The sequence below is a fragment of the Xiphophorus maculatus genome, chromosome 9 (assembly GCF_002775205.1).
Source record: "Xiphophorus maculatus strain JP 163 A chromosome 9, X_maculatus-5.0-male, whole genome shotgun sequence".
NCBI classification, from domain to species: Eukaryota; Metazoa; Chordata; class Actinopteri; order Cyprinodontiformes; family Poeciliidae; genus Xiphophorus; species Xiphophorus maculatus.
The window spans coordinates 27,797,593-27,813,752 of NC_036451.1; the positions used below are offsets into that span (position 1 = coordinate 27,797,593).

Consider the following 16,160-nt stretch of genomic DNA (forward strand, 5'->3'; position numbering starts at 1 on the left):
CATGTCAGTATATATTAAAGAAAAAATAATTCAAAATGTGAAAGTAGCGTATGAAAACAGTAATCCAGCTGTTTTCACAGGGAGTGTATGTGGGAATTCAACCAGATGCTTCTAATGGGCTGTTTGCTGACTCTGGACCACACAGGTGTGTTGTTAACATAATACCAAGTTTTAAAGAAATCATAAAAGTGTTGAGATAAATAGTTATTGCTGGGAATTCAATAACAAAACATGAAGACTTGGATTTGGCCATTTCCAAACAGGCACTTGAAGTCCATCCAGTGGACATCCAGACATCCTAACAAATCTTTTGACTGCAAGGTCAGGAAACTAAAGAAAAAAAGGAAAACAACAAAACAACAAACTTCCTCTTAGAATGCTCGATAACAACAGTAACAGATCCAGGAGGAAAAGTCATTTATCCATCTACCCAAAAACTCTGCCAAGCTTGTTCTGGGGGATCCCCAGGTGTTCCAGAGTAAATTGAAGTATATTCTCTCCAAGAAAGTCTGAGTTCGGACTTAGGATCTCATTATTTTGGTCAGATTATCTGAGTCGACTTTTTCTGTACCATGACAGACTGACCAGAGCCACCATCTTATGGAACATAAACACCAAGATGCAGAACTTCTCTACTGGGTAGCAGTCCACCTTTATTTATGTATTTATTTTGTTATGAACAGTTTTAGAGTCTCCTTATTCTTAATATTTTGGGGTTCAATTACAAGCCCGTTTTATGAAAAAATATAATTTTTATTTCTACTATGGTATAAAAATGTCATAGCGGAAATTTAATTAGCGTTATGCGTTTTCAGACGCAGCTTCATACAAAAACACTAAGTGTGAGCACCCTCCTTACCGAGAGGGGGCAGACGTTTCGTTTGAGAAGACGGAAATGGACCCAGCAGAAACGGAAGTTAGTTAAGTGTCAACAACCTGAATTTACAACTTCAGCGAAACTTCGCTGTGGTCTGAAACACTAGTTTTGGTGTAATTTATATACATCTGGCCGCTTTAGAAGTTATTGGTGCATTATGGAGGATTTTATCTCCCATCCGCCGTGGGAGCGGTGTGTTTTTGCCCTTAAAGTCGGTGGCTAGTTAAACTGTTTGTGGAAGCTAAGTTGGCTAACTTTATCTGTTAGCTGACTCGTTTTGACAGCGAACCTTGTCGTAATATGCTCCGACGTTACTCTGTGCTCGCTTTAAACAGGCTTGTTGATGTAACCACCCTGTGTGTTAGCTGGCGTTGACTCGTCCAGGTGTTTAATTAGCAGCGCTGATAAGGTGACCATAGAACTTGGCTCGCAATGTTCCCGCAGCTGCTTCCACCTTTCAACTAGCTGCCTCCCCTCCTCTGCTTTTCTCTCCCCCCGTCGCCCTCCGATGGCTCACTGCGTCCCGTCCGAGCCAACCTCCAAGGTTCAGGCTCCAGAAAGTATCCCGTCCCAGGTCAGCGTGGACCAGAGCATGAGGCCGGTGCTGTTTGAGATTTTCGGCGAGATCTGGACCGTTCAGTCCCGGCTCGGTCAAGGAGTGTCGGCCTCTGTTTACCAAGTCAGCTCCGGCAGAGCCGCCACGGCCGCAGTGAAGGAGTTCCAGGGCGACTCACAGGGAGGGGACTACGGCTATCACAAAGAGAGGGCCGTGCTGGAGGACATCCAGGGGCATAAGAACATTGGTAAGAGCAGTATCAGTATTCCACGTCTTCAGTGTGTGCTTGGTTGCAGAGGTGACTTTGCTTACTGTGTGTTTATTTGCTTACTCATTGGAGAAGAGTTAACTGAGTTTTGGCTTTCTGCAACTGTGGCTAGTAATTAGCCACATTCAGCAAATATGCCAAAGGTATATTGTTTTTCCTTAAAGAGTGATTCTCCTTCCAATAGTTAAGTCAAAAGCATTCACACCCTTTAAATTGATCCACATTATGTCATGTTAAAACCCAAACCTGAGTCTCTTCTTTGGGAGTTTGTGAGATAGATCTAAAAGTGAAGTACACTTCAAGTGAAGTGGAAGATAATTATTACACTGTTTTCAAAACTTGTCTGGAAAAAAATCTCAAAAGTGTGGTGTGCAGTTGCAATTTGTCCTTCCAAGTTAGCACTGCAACACCTGCTTTTGCTGCACTGGCCGCACAGCACCTGTTTTGCAGGTACTTTGCAAAACATTCCCCAAGTCCCTGAACATCCTCTGGAGTTCAGTTAAATCCACCATTAAGAGATGGAAGGAATTTGCTTTCATTCCCAGTTATATGGCACTTTGTGTTGACCTACTGCTTGCACTTTCTTTAAAATATGTTGTAGTCTGTGTTTGTAAGTTGATCACAACTGAAAAAGTGTTGATTACTTTCCTAACGATGCATGATGTGTCCTCCTGTTTCTCAGTTACACTGTATGGTGTGTTCACCAATCACAACTGTGTGGGCGTGGCTACGCACTGCCTCCTGCTGGAGCTCCTGGATGTCAGTGTATCGGAGCTGCTGGTGAGGCGCAGCAATGGTGTCAAGGGTGTAAGGTAAGCAGCGTCATGTTGCTGCTGATCGCACCGTCAGTCTTGGTCTCTGGTTGGAGCAGGCGGGTTACGCGTCTCAGCTCCTGTCTTACTGCTGGAATACTTGCAGACAGGAAAGTCAGGGAGTTTCTTTAGCTTCAAGAACCAGTTGCAGTTGTCTTATTGTTATTTGCCATTTGATTTATTTCTTAAGACACCTTTTACCAAATTCTTGGATTTAAAAAGCATTTTTTTGTCTTTGAATCATCTCACCATGGAAAGCAAGAATGGATTAAATAAATTGATTAAAATCAAGGCTGTTGGCTCTGCTACTATTATTTGTCCTTTTATAGTTGCAAATAAAACCAATAACTTGAGAAATGAATGGCTGTGCCCCTGTGTTTGATGCCTTGCAGCAGACCCCAGAAGGGCCACTCCATGTGGCTGGTGCAGCACTGTGCCAGAGACATCCTGGAGGCTCTTGCCTTCCTTCACAGGGAAGGCTATGTCCATGCTGACCTCAAACCTCGCAACGTCCTGTGGAGCGCCGACGACGAGTGCTTCAAGCTCATCGACTTCGGGCTGAGCTTCAAACAGGGAAACCAGGTATGTTGGGCTGTGAGAAACTAGAAGGTGGGCTGGCAGGGATTCTTAAAATGACCCATTTGTTTTGTCAGGATGTGAAGTACATCCAGACGGATGGGTATCGAGCCCCGGAAGCCGAGCTCCAGAACAGCCTGGCCCAGGCTGGGATGGAGGGAGATTCCGGCTGCACAGCCGCCATCGACCTGTGGAGCCTGGGCGTCATCCTGCTGGAGATGTTCTCAGGAATCAAACTGAAAGACACCGTCCGCTCACAGGACTGGAAGGTACCGACAAACTCTGCACAGAACCAGGATGACTGGATTTATTAAGGAAAATATTGAGTTTCAACCATTTTTTTTATCCTGTTAAAACTAGAAATGTTAACATTTTAATATTTTTATTTTATTAAATGAGTTTCTGGTGATAATGAAATGCTGCTGCTGAGTTAATTTTTATGCTCTAGTAGAACGCTTCTGTATTTTTCTACTCCTAAAACAAGGATATGTTTAATAATGCATTTCTGTTGGATAATGAAATCAGATCACACTGCCTCTGTTTCTGGGCTGCAGGACAACAGCGTTGCCGTCGTCAACCGCATCTTTGCCAGTAATGGCGTGATGTGCCCTGCCATCCCAGTCTATCACCTCAGAGACCTTATTAAAAGGTAAGCATTGGCTCCTGGACTCTGCTTCTGTTCCTTGATGGAGTCTGCAGTGAAGTGGGCTGTTTGCTCTGTGTGCAGCATGCTGCTCAACAACCCAAAGCAGAGATGCACAGCTGAAGCTGCCCTGCTCAGCCCGTTCTTCAGTATCCCCTTCGGTAGGTGGACATACTTTGCATGTCTGCACTCATCACTGAAGTTCTTACTCTGCTATATTTATCTCCGTGTTTGGGTGTGTGTGTGTGTGTGTGTGTGTGTGTGTGTGTGTGTGTGTGTGTGTGTCAGCCCCTCACATAGAGGATCTAGTTCTACTGCCTTCTCCTGTTCTTCGTCTGCTTAACCTGATTGACGACAGCCACCTGCACAACGACGAGGAGTATGAAGGTATTATGTGTTTCTATCGTATTTTTCTTTTTTTTTTATTACAATTAAAATCTACTGTAGGCCAGTGATTCTCAAACTTTTTTGAGGACCAGTTAACCCATTTAACAAACAGTCATGGACCATTTAACCTGAATTGCCCACGATAACACAACTTAATATATGATGCAACCTGAAATGAAAATATTAGTCTCTTAACTCAATTATTGTTGTTTCTTTGTTTTCCTAATGAGAAAAGTGGTGATTTTTGGTTAATGTGACTGGCCACGACAAAGCCATGAACATTTTGAGTTATTTACATATTTTGAAAGTGTCTAAGCTTTCCAATGATTTCTAATACATGGAAATAAAAAAAAGAAGTTGTTCTTTACTACCAAGTGTTAACATTTAGGGTAATTTAGAAGCACAATTAAAGAAAAATAGACTTGAGTTGCTATAACAGAAACAAAAAATCTTTTTCTGCGACATTAAATATAAAAGTATTTAACCCATTTCTAGCAATTGTATTTATTTAATTTAATTACTTTTTTTATTAAATAAAAATAACAATTGCTCTGAAAGCAGAGCATCATTCATTACCAAGCAAAGTCATAAAAAGCAAAGAACAGTTCTGATTAACTGGAGCGATTCCTACTGTACAAGCACCTTTGTACAAGCACTTTGAATTGTCTTTGGCTGAAAGGTGCTATATAAATAAAGTTGCCTTGCCTTGCCTTACTGCTAACCGTTCAAAGGAATCCATCGCTAATGAAAGACACCCATAGACCACCAGTTGTCTGGGGACCACAGTTTGAGAAAGACTACTGTAGGCATACAAAATAGCATTTGAGATCTTTTTGGAGGAAGTGGAAGCCGTGGCAACACACTGTCATCCAGCCAGTAACGATCTCTGAGTGTGGTGTGAGGATGCCTCAGCACCCGCTGTCAGCAATGATGCAGAAAAAAATCCACAAAGACTTTAGAGCAACAGATGCTTCAGTCGAGAATGTGTGGCACATTTTCAAGCAAACACTTCAGATATGTTTCAGAACATCTTTGTAAGAACATTAGAGAATTGCACAAACTTTTAAGGTCTGAATGTGCTGCACAAGAACCAAGAAATTTCTTCTCTCTCCCATTTTTAAAAAGTAAAGACAGGAGGACCATCAGTTGACCCAAGCCTTAGTTGAACGTTCTGGTGCCAATGTTGGCATCTCTCCTATGTGAGCTTCCTTCACTTCACTTCAGTGAAACATGAGATACATTCTTGAGCACAAATGGATGAATTAATTGAGCCATAACAATTAGAGAAACCAGCTTGTGACTGGAATTAGTACAGAAGAATGTATAGATGATACATGTCAATGTAACTAGAGGTTAATATCAGCAAAAAAAAGGAAATCTAACATATAAAACATATTCCCACAGTGAAGCTTAACAGTCTGTGTTGATTATTGTTCCCAGACATACTGGAGGACATGAAAGAGGAGTGCCAGAAGTACGGCTCAGTGGTTTCTCTGCTCATTCCTAAAGAGAATCCTGGAAAAGGGCAGGTGAGAGGATTTAGCCAATAAGGTTACATTCACATAGCAGGCAAATGTTCATGGCAGTCTGAACAGCCCAATTACATTTTTTTCAGAAAAATATCTGAATTGTGTCACCTCGTTATGTGCTATGCCCTGTCTACTGCCTTCCTACAGAATTCAGCCTGTAGAATTTCTCTGGGCCAATCAGCCAACAGAAGAAGTTCTGTTGCTCTAGTACAGTGGTGCCCAAAGTCAGTCCTGGAGGGCCGGCATCCTGCATGTTTTACTTCTCTCCCTGGTGATAGTAACAACCTTTTCAGCATGTCAATGTTCTACTTAGGCGATCTAACAAGCCATCATTGGATCCAGGGAGAGAACTAAAACATGCAGGATGCTGGCCCTCCAGGACCAAGTTTGGGCACCCCTGCTCTAGTAGATCTAGCCAGATGCGGTAAAGCTAGATGTAAACAGTGGCTGGAGCAAGCAGTGCCAACAGCGAAGCACTGGGGTTTGAGTCTCAACCCCACCTCTCTCACCGCCACACATCCAAACAGACTTCTCTGCAGCACCAGCAGTCAGTGCCCAACAAACGGCCGTTTCTAGAAGTTGTACTTTCTTTTTATTTACTTTTTTTTATGACCTTGTGACAACATAGACGCTCCATCCATTGTTAACAGAGCGCTGCTCTGTGACGGCTACGTCTCCTCTTGCGCATGCGGGTCGTTTTGGGCTCTTAAGTTGTTCACACTTAAGTCTGATTTGCGTCACAGTATCATTCATCAGTAGAATGAATGACCACGCAAAAGAAATCAGATTTCAGGCAAAATTTGGGATTGAGGATCAAGATCTGCTGTGTGAACGTAGCCTTAGACAGATTGAATCAGTGCTCAATGTTCTGACTGTTTCTACAACATTCAGTGTTTCTTTCACTCATGCTTTAACCCGTTCGTTCCCACCAGGTATTTGTGGAGTATGCCAACTCCAGCGACTCCAAAGAAGCCCAGCGGCTGCTGACCGGCCGAACCTTCGATGGGAGGTTTGTGGTGGCCACCTTCTACCCGCTGAGTGCCTACAAGAGAGGTTACCTCTACCAGACGGTGCAGTGAGGATCAGTCTGCTCCTCCATCCGCCTCATTTAAAGAACAGAGCTGTGTTTTGGCCTACAACCCGTATACTGATACTTTCAACACCGGGAAGCAGATGCAGACTTTAGATTATCAAGCCTCTCCTGTAGGGGAATTGCTATATTAATTCTACTCTTAAGGAGATAAGTTGAAGTTGGAGTCCTTCTGACAACTCATTTACATTTCTAGGATGAGTTTACAATCATCTTTATGCAGCAATTAGGAGCAAAAATCAAGACTATTCCCATTTAACACCTCTGCGATGCTTACAGGCTTAATCTGCATGTCTTGACTGTTGCTGAAGTTTTACAAAGCGCACAAGAGATGAGTTGTTTAAAATGCAGCAATTGCTTTGCTGAAACTCATGCTGCTCAGCAATGTTTCCATGCAGAGCAGCAGCTGAAACTGGCTGTGATGTTTGGTGTGCAGACACCCTCCCAGTGCTTCACTGTGAAAACATCCAACTCGTCTGATGACTCTGCTGGAACATTAACAGTCTGCTGCAGGAGAAGCTGCACTCCGCTGCCTTTGAATAGTGCAGTCAGAGTGGCTAATGAAAACCCATTTGACGTTGTGTGTCATGTGATTTAGATGTTTTAGATCTTCAAACTATATAATCCTAAAGAGAAGCTGAAGGTTCACTGTGGTGGAAGCTAACATGTGGTACTGTTGTTATAGCAGTTTATTATTTTTAGCTATTTATTTTGGGCTATGTTATGTATTTTAAGGTGGAGGCGTGGTACTGAGGGATATACTGCCCCCCTGTGGCTGCTCTCCTGCCTGAGCACATGCAGGGCTACAGGAAGCTGCCCTGTAGCCGTAGATGGAATGTTTCCTCTGACTGGGCTTCCATCCAGGAAAACTTCATGTTTTCACTGTAGCACTGAAAACACCACAAGAACTATTATACATCCTCAATCCAGAGTTCATAAGGATGCCGTTTGACTCCTTTACACTCATGTACTGGATAAGTGTAGAAAACATGCATGGAAAATAATGTAGTTTCTTTCCTTCCATCAAACCTTTTTCCTATGGTCGTCCTTCCTGTCCTCTTCCTCTCTTGTTCTGGCTCTGAGCTGGCTTCCTATGTCCTTCTTTTTGACATTGATTCTTCCACTTTGTTTCTTTGCCATTTTTTCTTTGTGTCTTCATTTCCTTCCTTTCATCCTGCCTTCAGTCCTTTCATCCTCTTAGTTTCTTGTTGCTGCAGTAGCAATATGAAAAACCTGCCCACTTTAGAAACATCCATCCATTTTCCATACCTGTGTGTTCTAGGCAGCAGTGAGGGAACAGAGGGCTACATCCTGGGCAGGCATCCAGTTCATACTGCAAAAAAAGAAAACTTTAAATTTATATTTTAAAATGAGCACAAGGAACAAAGAAGTTTTGGGGTCTGAGAATATCTTTGTGATGTTTACACAAAGATCAGGTAGGAACCCTGTAAAACATTTACAGGGTTCATTTACAGAAATACGTTTTTTTCTAGTTCAGAATATTTTCTGACCAGAAGTAGAAAACGACTCATAACGGCAATCGGGATTGCTGCCAGTTGGAAACAAAGCATTGCTCCAGATGCAGATTTAAAGCGAACACAGTCAGCCACAGCAGAGAACCACCTACATGACATAATGTCATTCCATAAACATTGCTTTGGGATGATGGCACCACTTTTTATTTTCTTCACTTTGTGGCACCTTTAAATGTTCCTACACAGGCTGCTGAAGTGACCGTGAGGAAGACAAGGAATGTTTGACAATCTCCTGGTGTGTTTGGTTAGTTGGTGCAAGAAGCAGTGGGTTGATTTTTAACCCAGCATTGCAGCAGTACTGTTCTGCAGAAATATGTGTATGAAATATCAATAGAAAGTTTGGATTTTTTTTTTCAAGCTGGCAAATAGAAAGTTTTTTTCTTCTGTGTTTTCCATCTTGACTGCTTCAAGCAGATCACTCTGGATGACAGAAAGCTGGATATTTTTGCAATGTTATGGACTTACTGTTGTAGAATAAGCAATTATAAAACTCCTGGTTCATCTTCCAATTTATGACAAGATGTAGAGGTTCAGTAGCCAAAAATTGTACTCCAGTAAAAGTAATCCAAAATATATCCATCCAAGAAACTACTCGACACGAGTAAAAAGGTATTTTGTTAAAAATGTGACTCAAGTACTCAGTAACTGATGAGAACATTAATATATTTTTAAATGACAAACAAAACAAAGTTATGTGCATTTTCTAGTATTTTGAAAAACTAAAATGAAAATAATTAATACAAATTAATTACATAATTACAAACAATTTAAGGAAGAACAAATGCTTTTCCAAACACTTTTTTTTTTTCCGAATAAAACATATTAAACTAATACAGTAAGTTATCTCTCTTTATATAAAGTAAAGTACTTCCAGTACAATATATAGTGTTTACTGTCTTTTTTCACCTATAATTATCTCTTCAGAAAAAAAAATTATCATCAGAACAACAAAGCTGGTGTTCAAACGAGAGGTCTCACTTCAACATCAACTGTAGCTCTGCATGTCTATATCTGGTACTTTTTTGGTTAAATCGTCTTTGTTCTTCATTCGGTGAAGTTACCTGCAATGGGTTGAATACCCAGTTTTATTTAAGTTAGAGCAGTGACACTTCATAGTAACAATACTCGAGTAAAAGTAAAACATGTGGTATACTAAAAATACTACTAAAAGCACATTTGTTTCCAAATATTTACTCAAGTAAATCTGAGTAAAAGTAGTTATTACTATCCAGTTTTCATAGGGTTATGTTATGCACTTTTATTATACTATCACAAGTGCCGAATGACATTTAAAATGCTGTTGTAACGACAGGAAATGGGTAGAGTATGTTTGTCTGTTAAACAACACTACACACAAACTACACATTCTAATTGAATAATTAGTTTGATTAAAGACAAAAACAATCAGTAGAATGTTGAAATGAATGAATCTACTCCATTACCACTCCTGTGTCCTTTGCCTTAAAGACAAGCGCCATTTAATCTCCATTATTGCTGCTAGACAATAAGAATTTATTGCAACCTGTTTTATAAAAACACATTCACTCTTCACATGCCAAGAAGGACAATTAGTTGATAAGGTTTATTTATGTACCGTATTATATAAACAAATGGAGATGTGACATTTCAGTTACAACAGATCCACGTTTCATATGTAACTTAACTTAAGCGATGTTGGAATGCTTCTCCAATTGCTTTTGCTAGAAATAGGCTGAAAAACTAAAGCACTGATTATGCTTAACTATTAAATCTTCCCTGATTAGCTCTGCTAACAAATAGCCACTGTTTGCTATGCTGTTGAGCAGAACAATCGAATGATTCTGCAAAAGTAAAAAAAACAGCCTTTTTGTTACTAAGAGACACTTCACCTGTAAATTGACTAAAACAGACAGAATGTGGGTTTGAACGTGCAACCCACCGACTACAGGACGAACCCCTACCTCCTGAGCCACCGCCGCCCCTAAATAAGCTGTGATACAATGAGTTCTCCACAAGTTTGGGGAAAAATGCTTCCAAAAGTGTGGCAGTATTTTCAATAGCAGTGATTTTTTTCTGAGAATAGAATTATGTCTATAGAGTTTAAGTATCAGATTTTCAAAATGGAAAAAGTTTATACCTATATAGCTAGCAAATCAGACTTTTTTTTTAAAGATCTTATGCACTTCCTTAGATTGAAAATAAATCTTTGATTTTGTTCAACAGAACTTCTTGAAGTTGATATGTGATGGGAAAAGTGCAGTTTTGGTGTCAAGAAGGTTCTTCTCAAATACTACTGTTTTTCTATAAACCATATAGCTATATGTCTGAAAAAGAGCTAATTAACTGTTATAGTCTTCCATTGAAAGCAGTGGTGCAGTCAGTTCTCAAGAGCTGCTATCCTGCCAGTCTTAGTTGTTTCCCTGGTTCAACACACCTGAATCAAATGATGGATCATTAGCAGAACATTGTCACACTGATGAGTTAGTTGGACTATTTGAATCAGCTGTTTTGGAATGAAGACACATCTAAGACTGGCAGGATACTAAACCTTAATCACTGGAGCTGGATACCCAAGACTTTATAGTACTTGAACTAATTTAGAATAATTGTAGTTATGAAACTAAAGAATTTTTCCCTTAGAAAATTATGCAATTATGTACAAGTAGAAATACTTTTAGATCAATATGACCCTAGGTGTAGTCTCCCTGCTGCAAACGTCCATTCATTATTCCAATTCATTTAATTTCAAAAAGACTTTATTAATCACAAAAGGGAACTTTAATGTTTTAACTCATATTATCTTAGTTTCTTCAGAGTTGATGTAGATGCTGATGGTTGTGGGCAGTAAGGATTTCATGTAGCTATCTGCATCATAATAGCCTACTGATTGAAGACACCTTGTGGTTGCATAATAATCTCACATTGAAAGCAGAGGCAATGTCACATGGTGTGTGACAGTGCATTCATAGTAATACAGGGTTATACTATTTTAAAATGTCAAAAATGATTACAGAGCTGCCATTTAAACTTTCTGTAATATATTAGCAACTAGCATGGCTAACATTAAGTAACAGCACTGATGGGTTGTATTATCTAGAGAATGTAGATCTTTACCTTGCCTCATAGATTTCTAAGAAGTATTCTTGCTTCCTGTTGTTGAATGCTTGACTTTCTCTTGCTGTCTTACAGCCTGAATGAGTAGCAGACATGTAGCCACATGTTTTAGCCGACAGCTTCCTACATTTTCCTCACCTGCAAATGGCAAACTTTGAGTCTCCTTCACTCAATAACAGCATCCCCACTCAAGAGTGTTGGTGCCAGCAGGATTTAGCCATGAAAATATTACAGGGAGAGAACAAGGTGATCAGCCCCATCATGTTCTTCATTGCTATATGGGAATGTGTAGAATTACATAACTCTTTAAGGAAGGTTTAGACTGTGTGAGATATCTTCTGTGCTCAGATATGTGTGTTATAACTGTGACTAGACTGAGTATGTTTTAATGTCTCAGTGTTTGTAAGAACTGTGCTGATTCAGGAATGTATTTGAACATGTGACTTGCTGACAGGTGAGGGCTTTAGCAAAACATTTAGCAGTTTGGTCGTTTCTTTAGACCAGCAGTAGTTTCTTACAACTTTGCTTTAGACAAAATTTAGTGTGAAACACATCTGAAAACCAAAGTCTAAAAGATCATTAGATCATCTGACTGAACATTATGGGTTGTTCACACAGAGTGGCTAAAAAGGATATTGGAATTATGCAAAATTGCCTCATTGCCTTTTCTGTTGTGCCTGGTTCACAGGGCAGGACTTTTAAGTTGTCGACCAATTTTCAAAACCCGAGAGACACATACGATAATAAAATATAAAATCATAAACGTTGATCTCCATGACAGTAGCAACACACCACATACGAACCAATTTCACTCACCAACATTCAGATGTCGGAAATCTCACAAAACATCTCAAGATCAAACGTGAGTCCAGAGCATGGCTGACGAGTTTGTGGACTCTTTTTAATATAGATAATGATACAAAAATATATCTCCAACATCGACTGGACTGTCTAGTGCACCATGGCAGTTTTTTCTTCTGTGTTTTTTGTATTCCTTTCTGTGTTTCTGTCACCTCGCTTTCTGATTGGCTAAATGTCGCATTCAACAGGCTGGGTGTCCTTGGGGAAGACCACACACACTGCGATATCGGACCAAGACCATCCAGTGTGCTGAATATGTCGACATAAGGTCATAAAGTCCTTCTGAGCGGACCAGATCACTCTTAAAACACCACACATGACAGGAATATCTCTATGATCATAAGAGATATCACAATAATCGGGTGTCCTTAAGATTGTTGAAAGGGGCAGTGGGGACAAAAATCAGCATAAAAAGTTTGCCATGTGAACTAGGGATTCGTTGACAGAGCAAACACAAGATTTTTTTTTTATTGACGTTGTGCCCTTTGGAGAAAGATTTTGGATAAGTTTTGACTCATCTGGAGATACTGGGATACAAAATCACCAAGTCTATCAGAGGCTAAGTGTTGCAAGTTTGCAGATATGCTGCCAAGAACGGCTCAAACTCTTTGAAGTTTTGACAGTTTACGTACATTCAGGTTGGGGGAGCCTTTGAGAAAGTGCTCATGCTGCCTACTTCAGCAGTTTACAGTTTTCCAAGTGTTATTTGACGTCCCAACCTGCAGGCTTTGGATGCATTTAAAGTAGTTAGCAGGTTTGCACACAAACACTAAGTCACAGTAATTCAGTGGCACAACACTGAAGAACAGGGATAAAATCACTCAAAAAACCAACCTAACCTATAATGTGAAGCTTTTGCTTAAAGAGTGAGTATGAGAACTAGGGACATCTAGTGGCTTAATTTTTATATTGCAGCAAATGCTGGATGCTTCCTACTCCTTGTATGTGTGGGAAAGGTTTTTTTGTTGTTGTTGAAAGAAAATGCAAAATGTTGACAAGTTTGTCTTGGGCCTCTGTACAAACGGCAGCCCAGTCACTATGCATTAAAATCAATATAATAGTGATTATTATAAGAGTTTTCTGCTCATTTAACAGCAGTCTAAAAGGATGGATCTGGTAGACCTGGTAGTTTACGCATATTTTAATTTTTCTCTTCCTATGCATGATGTGCTTGGATTAACAATGTCAAAATCCAACTGCACAAGTTCTGGCGTTTCAGACCCTAAGTGAGAAAACGAGCAACAAAAGACGCTACATTAGTCTTTCCACATAGAGATCCCTCCTCCACAGTTTTCAGACTGTCTGGAATGAGATCTCTTCTCATATCCTTTCTTTGTGAAAGGCAAAAATATTCTCTATAATATTTACTTGTCTCCTCCCCATATTTTCTACTCAGAAAACCTAAAAAAACACACAGTCTGGTTCAGACATCAACATGTCTATGTCTTCCAGGCTACTGCTATCACTGGGCATGTGGCAGGCGAAGACGTAGTGAATACTGACTGTTAAATCTCTGTCTATTAGTTGGACTGCGTGTTGCAAAAAGATTTTCTGGAACCGTTTCACATTTTTGCACTTTGTTCCGACTTTATGTGAAATTTCAACACAAAGTAGTGCATAACTATGAAGAATTACTTTGTACTTTTACTTAGCTTAGCCGTTGCCTTCCCGTGCAATTCCGCTCGATTTTCATCTCCCTTCAGTTCTCCGCCTGGGATTTCTCTGGTTGAAATTTAAACCAATCAGCAAACAGAAGGAGACGTTGTGAACAATGATATAGATTTACTGCGCTGTTTTAGTACTGTTGCCTAGCAACATAGGGTTGTAGTTTGACAATGTTGGTGCAGTAAGTGAATGAAGCTGCTCAGTCTGTGTTGGCCACGCCTCCATATATTGAGCAACTGAAGTTGGAGCAAGAGAGAGTTGAAGACATTTTATTGCTGGAAAAGATCTTGTGGCCTTACTCCTCACCAGGTTGTTTACAGCGCATATAACTTCCTGTAAGCTTCATGAAGTTGGTCATTACTTATACCATGGCTAAACGTTAGCAACTGGGTAAAATCAGATACATTATTTAAAACTTCAAGAGTCCACATCTCCAGCATGCAATCGTTTCTCAATACGGCTGAGAGCCAAAAGTGTAGAACTAGAGGCTGGTTTATAACAGCCTGCCTTTTACTGCCCTTCAGCTGGGGCCCTTTCAGGGTGAGTCTCAAGCCTTTCCACTGATGCTTAATTGATTGGATTTGTAAGACTGCACTTTGACTTGGCCATTCTGCTTTGATCTAAACCAGGAATGAACAATCCTAGTCTCCAAGGACCAGGAGAAATGGCTCTGATTCCAGATTACAGGAACATCTAAGTAGCAGTTTCCTGTAGATGAGAAGTCAGCTGTTTGATTGGCTGGTGGAGGAGGGACACTGGGTTACATCATGTACCATTAGGCACTGGTTTGTGTTGATCTGCCACATAAAACCTCAATCCCTCATTAAGATTGTGCAGTGATGGTTTGTTTACTTTAAACTGGGTAGCATTTTCCAGAAACAGCTTTTCTAGGTCTCAGTTGCAGAGTTGTGTGTGGTATTCCTTTGTCAGCAGATACAAAGTGAATATTGTGTGTGTGAAGTGGAGAATGCTGCAAACCTTTTATTTCTGTCATCCAGGCTTATCTCCTATACGCACAACAACTGGAACTCGATGAGAATCTGAGCTCATCTTGGACAGTTTTCACTTTGGCTCTTAAAATGTCACACAGGAAGGAAGTTCTGCTCAGTCAAGGATGCTGCTGAGTCCGATCAGCTGAAGGTGACGTAGAGCAGTCTGGTTGTAGCTGGAGTTGTCCTATTCCATCTTAGGTCTCAACACTCTTTTTTTTTTTTTTTTTTTTTTGAATTTGGATGTGAAGCATATCTGTGAAATGAGAAAAAAGAAACATGCAGTGTTGCATGGAAAATGTTTCTTTCTTGTTTTCAACGTGGTTTAATTGTTTTTATTTTTATCAGACAGAAACCAAAGGAATTTTAGTCTAAATTTTTAGGAAAGCAGATTTGGTGACGACGTCTTTGAAGGTCATTTACAATCCTGCTTTGCACAGCCCTAAAATGCCTTAAAATGTCAGTATTAAACCAAACCCGAAGCGCCTGTTCTACAATGTGTCTGTTTTATCTTGCTTCTTACAAACTAACATGTGAGAGAAAAGTAAAAGGCAGCAAAGCTATAAGGGTCAACAAAGCTCTTAGCTGGATCAAACCAAAACATTAAGAATTAAAGGAGAAATTGCACATTATTGATAGTGACTGTTGGCAATTCAAAAATGTCTGAACCATTCTAGACAGTCAGAAGACAATCTGTGGCCTTGGAAGTCTTCCTCGCAGCCACTGTTTTGATGAGAGGAGTAGTAGCCATTTTGGCTCTTTAATTTTCCTGAAATGTCCCGCAGGTGAAATGATTGTTTTTTCAGCTCCTGCAACTTAAACAGAAGCACAGTGGACATGCAACATGTGTGAAACTTTGTGAGTTTATCCCGCCCTCCATTTGTGTGAATTGTTGCACTCATGCTGTTTGAGAAAATCACAATAAAACTTTTAATGTGAACTCCTTGTGGTTGGTTGTTTATTGTATTCGCTCCTCTTTTGATTTCTAATTTATAATCTTGCATATTTTCAAATATCTCCCTCATAAGATGATCTGAACAGCATGTCTGTAGTTCTTCATGGAATAGTGTGATGACTTGTGGTTACTTTTTGCCACCTGTCTCTACCTTACTGAACGTACCTTTAAAACTCTTGATGATCCTAAAAGTTCTTCTTTTAGTCACGACAGCTTGGAAACTTCAGCTTGAGGGAACAGCTCTGAGGAGGACCGGCGTCTCGAAGACGGGGCTAGATCCACCCAGACATTTTGCACAGCTGAATTGTTGCCATGGAGATTTAA

The 16,160-nt window shown here is 40.2% G+C and overlaps 1 protein-coding gene across 2 annotated transcripts; it reads left to right on the plus strand.

Annotated features, from left to right (window-relative positions):
• The first annotated feature begins 910 nt into the window (after positions 1 to 910).
• Positions 911 to 15,821, plus strand: uhmk1 (U2AF homology motif kinase 1). Of its 2 annotated transcripts, none has more exons than XM_014474093.2 (9): positions 911 to 1,680; positions 2,384 to 2,513; positions 2,906 to 3,095; positions 3,167 to 3,358; positions 3,644 to 3,738; positions 3,817 to 3,893; positions 4,021 to 4,119; positions 5,560 to 5,648; positions 6,581 to 15,821. In XM_014474093.2, exons 1-9 carry the CDS (start codon positions 1,386 to 1,388, stop codon positions 6,725 to 6,727), a joined length of 1,314 nt encoding a protein of 437 aa, XP_014329579.1. In that variant the 5' UTR covers positions 911 to 1,385; the 3' UTR covers positions 6,728 to 15,821. The 2 variants fall into 2 exon arrangements, with proteins under 2 accessions (XP_014329579.1, XP_023195242.1); XM_023339474.1 differs by having other exon boundaries at positions 2,909 to 3,095.
• The last annotated feature ends 339 nt before the right edge of the window (positions 15,822 to 16,160 follow it).

What these genes read in the sequence shown, in the direction of transcription:
- uhmk1 (XM_014474093.2), top strand. Translation starts at nt 1,386, where the DNA reads ATGGCTCACTGCGTCCCGTCCGAGCCAACCTCCAAGGTTCAGGCTCCA. An exon ending in GCTTCAAACAGGGAAACCAG is followed by an intron (nt 3,096 to 3,166) that starts GTATGTTGGGCT and finishes TTGTTTTGTCAG; the next exon opens with GATGTGAAGTACATCCAGAC. An exon ending in CTCAGAGACCTTATTAAAAG is followed by an intron (nt 3,739 to 3,816) that starts GTAAGCATTGGC and finishes CTCTGTGTGCAG; the next exon opens with CATGCTGCTCAACAACCCAA.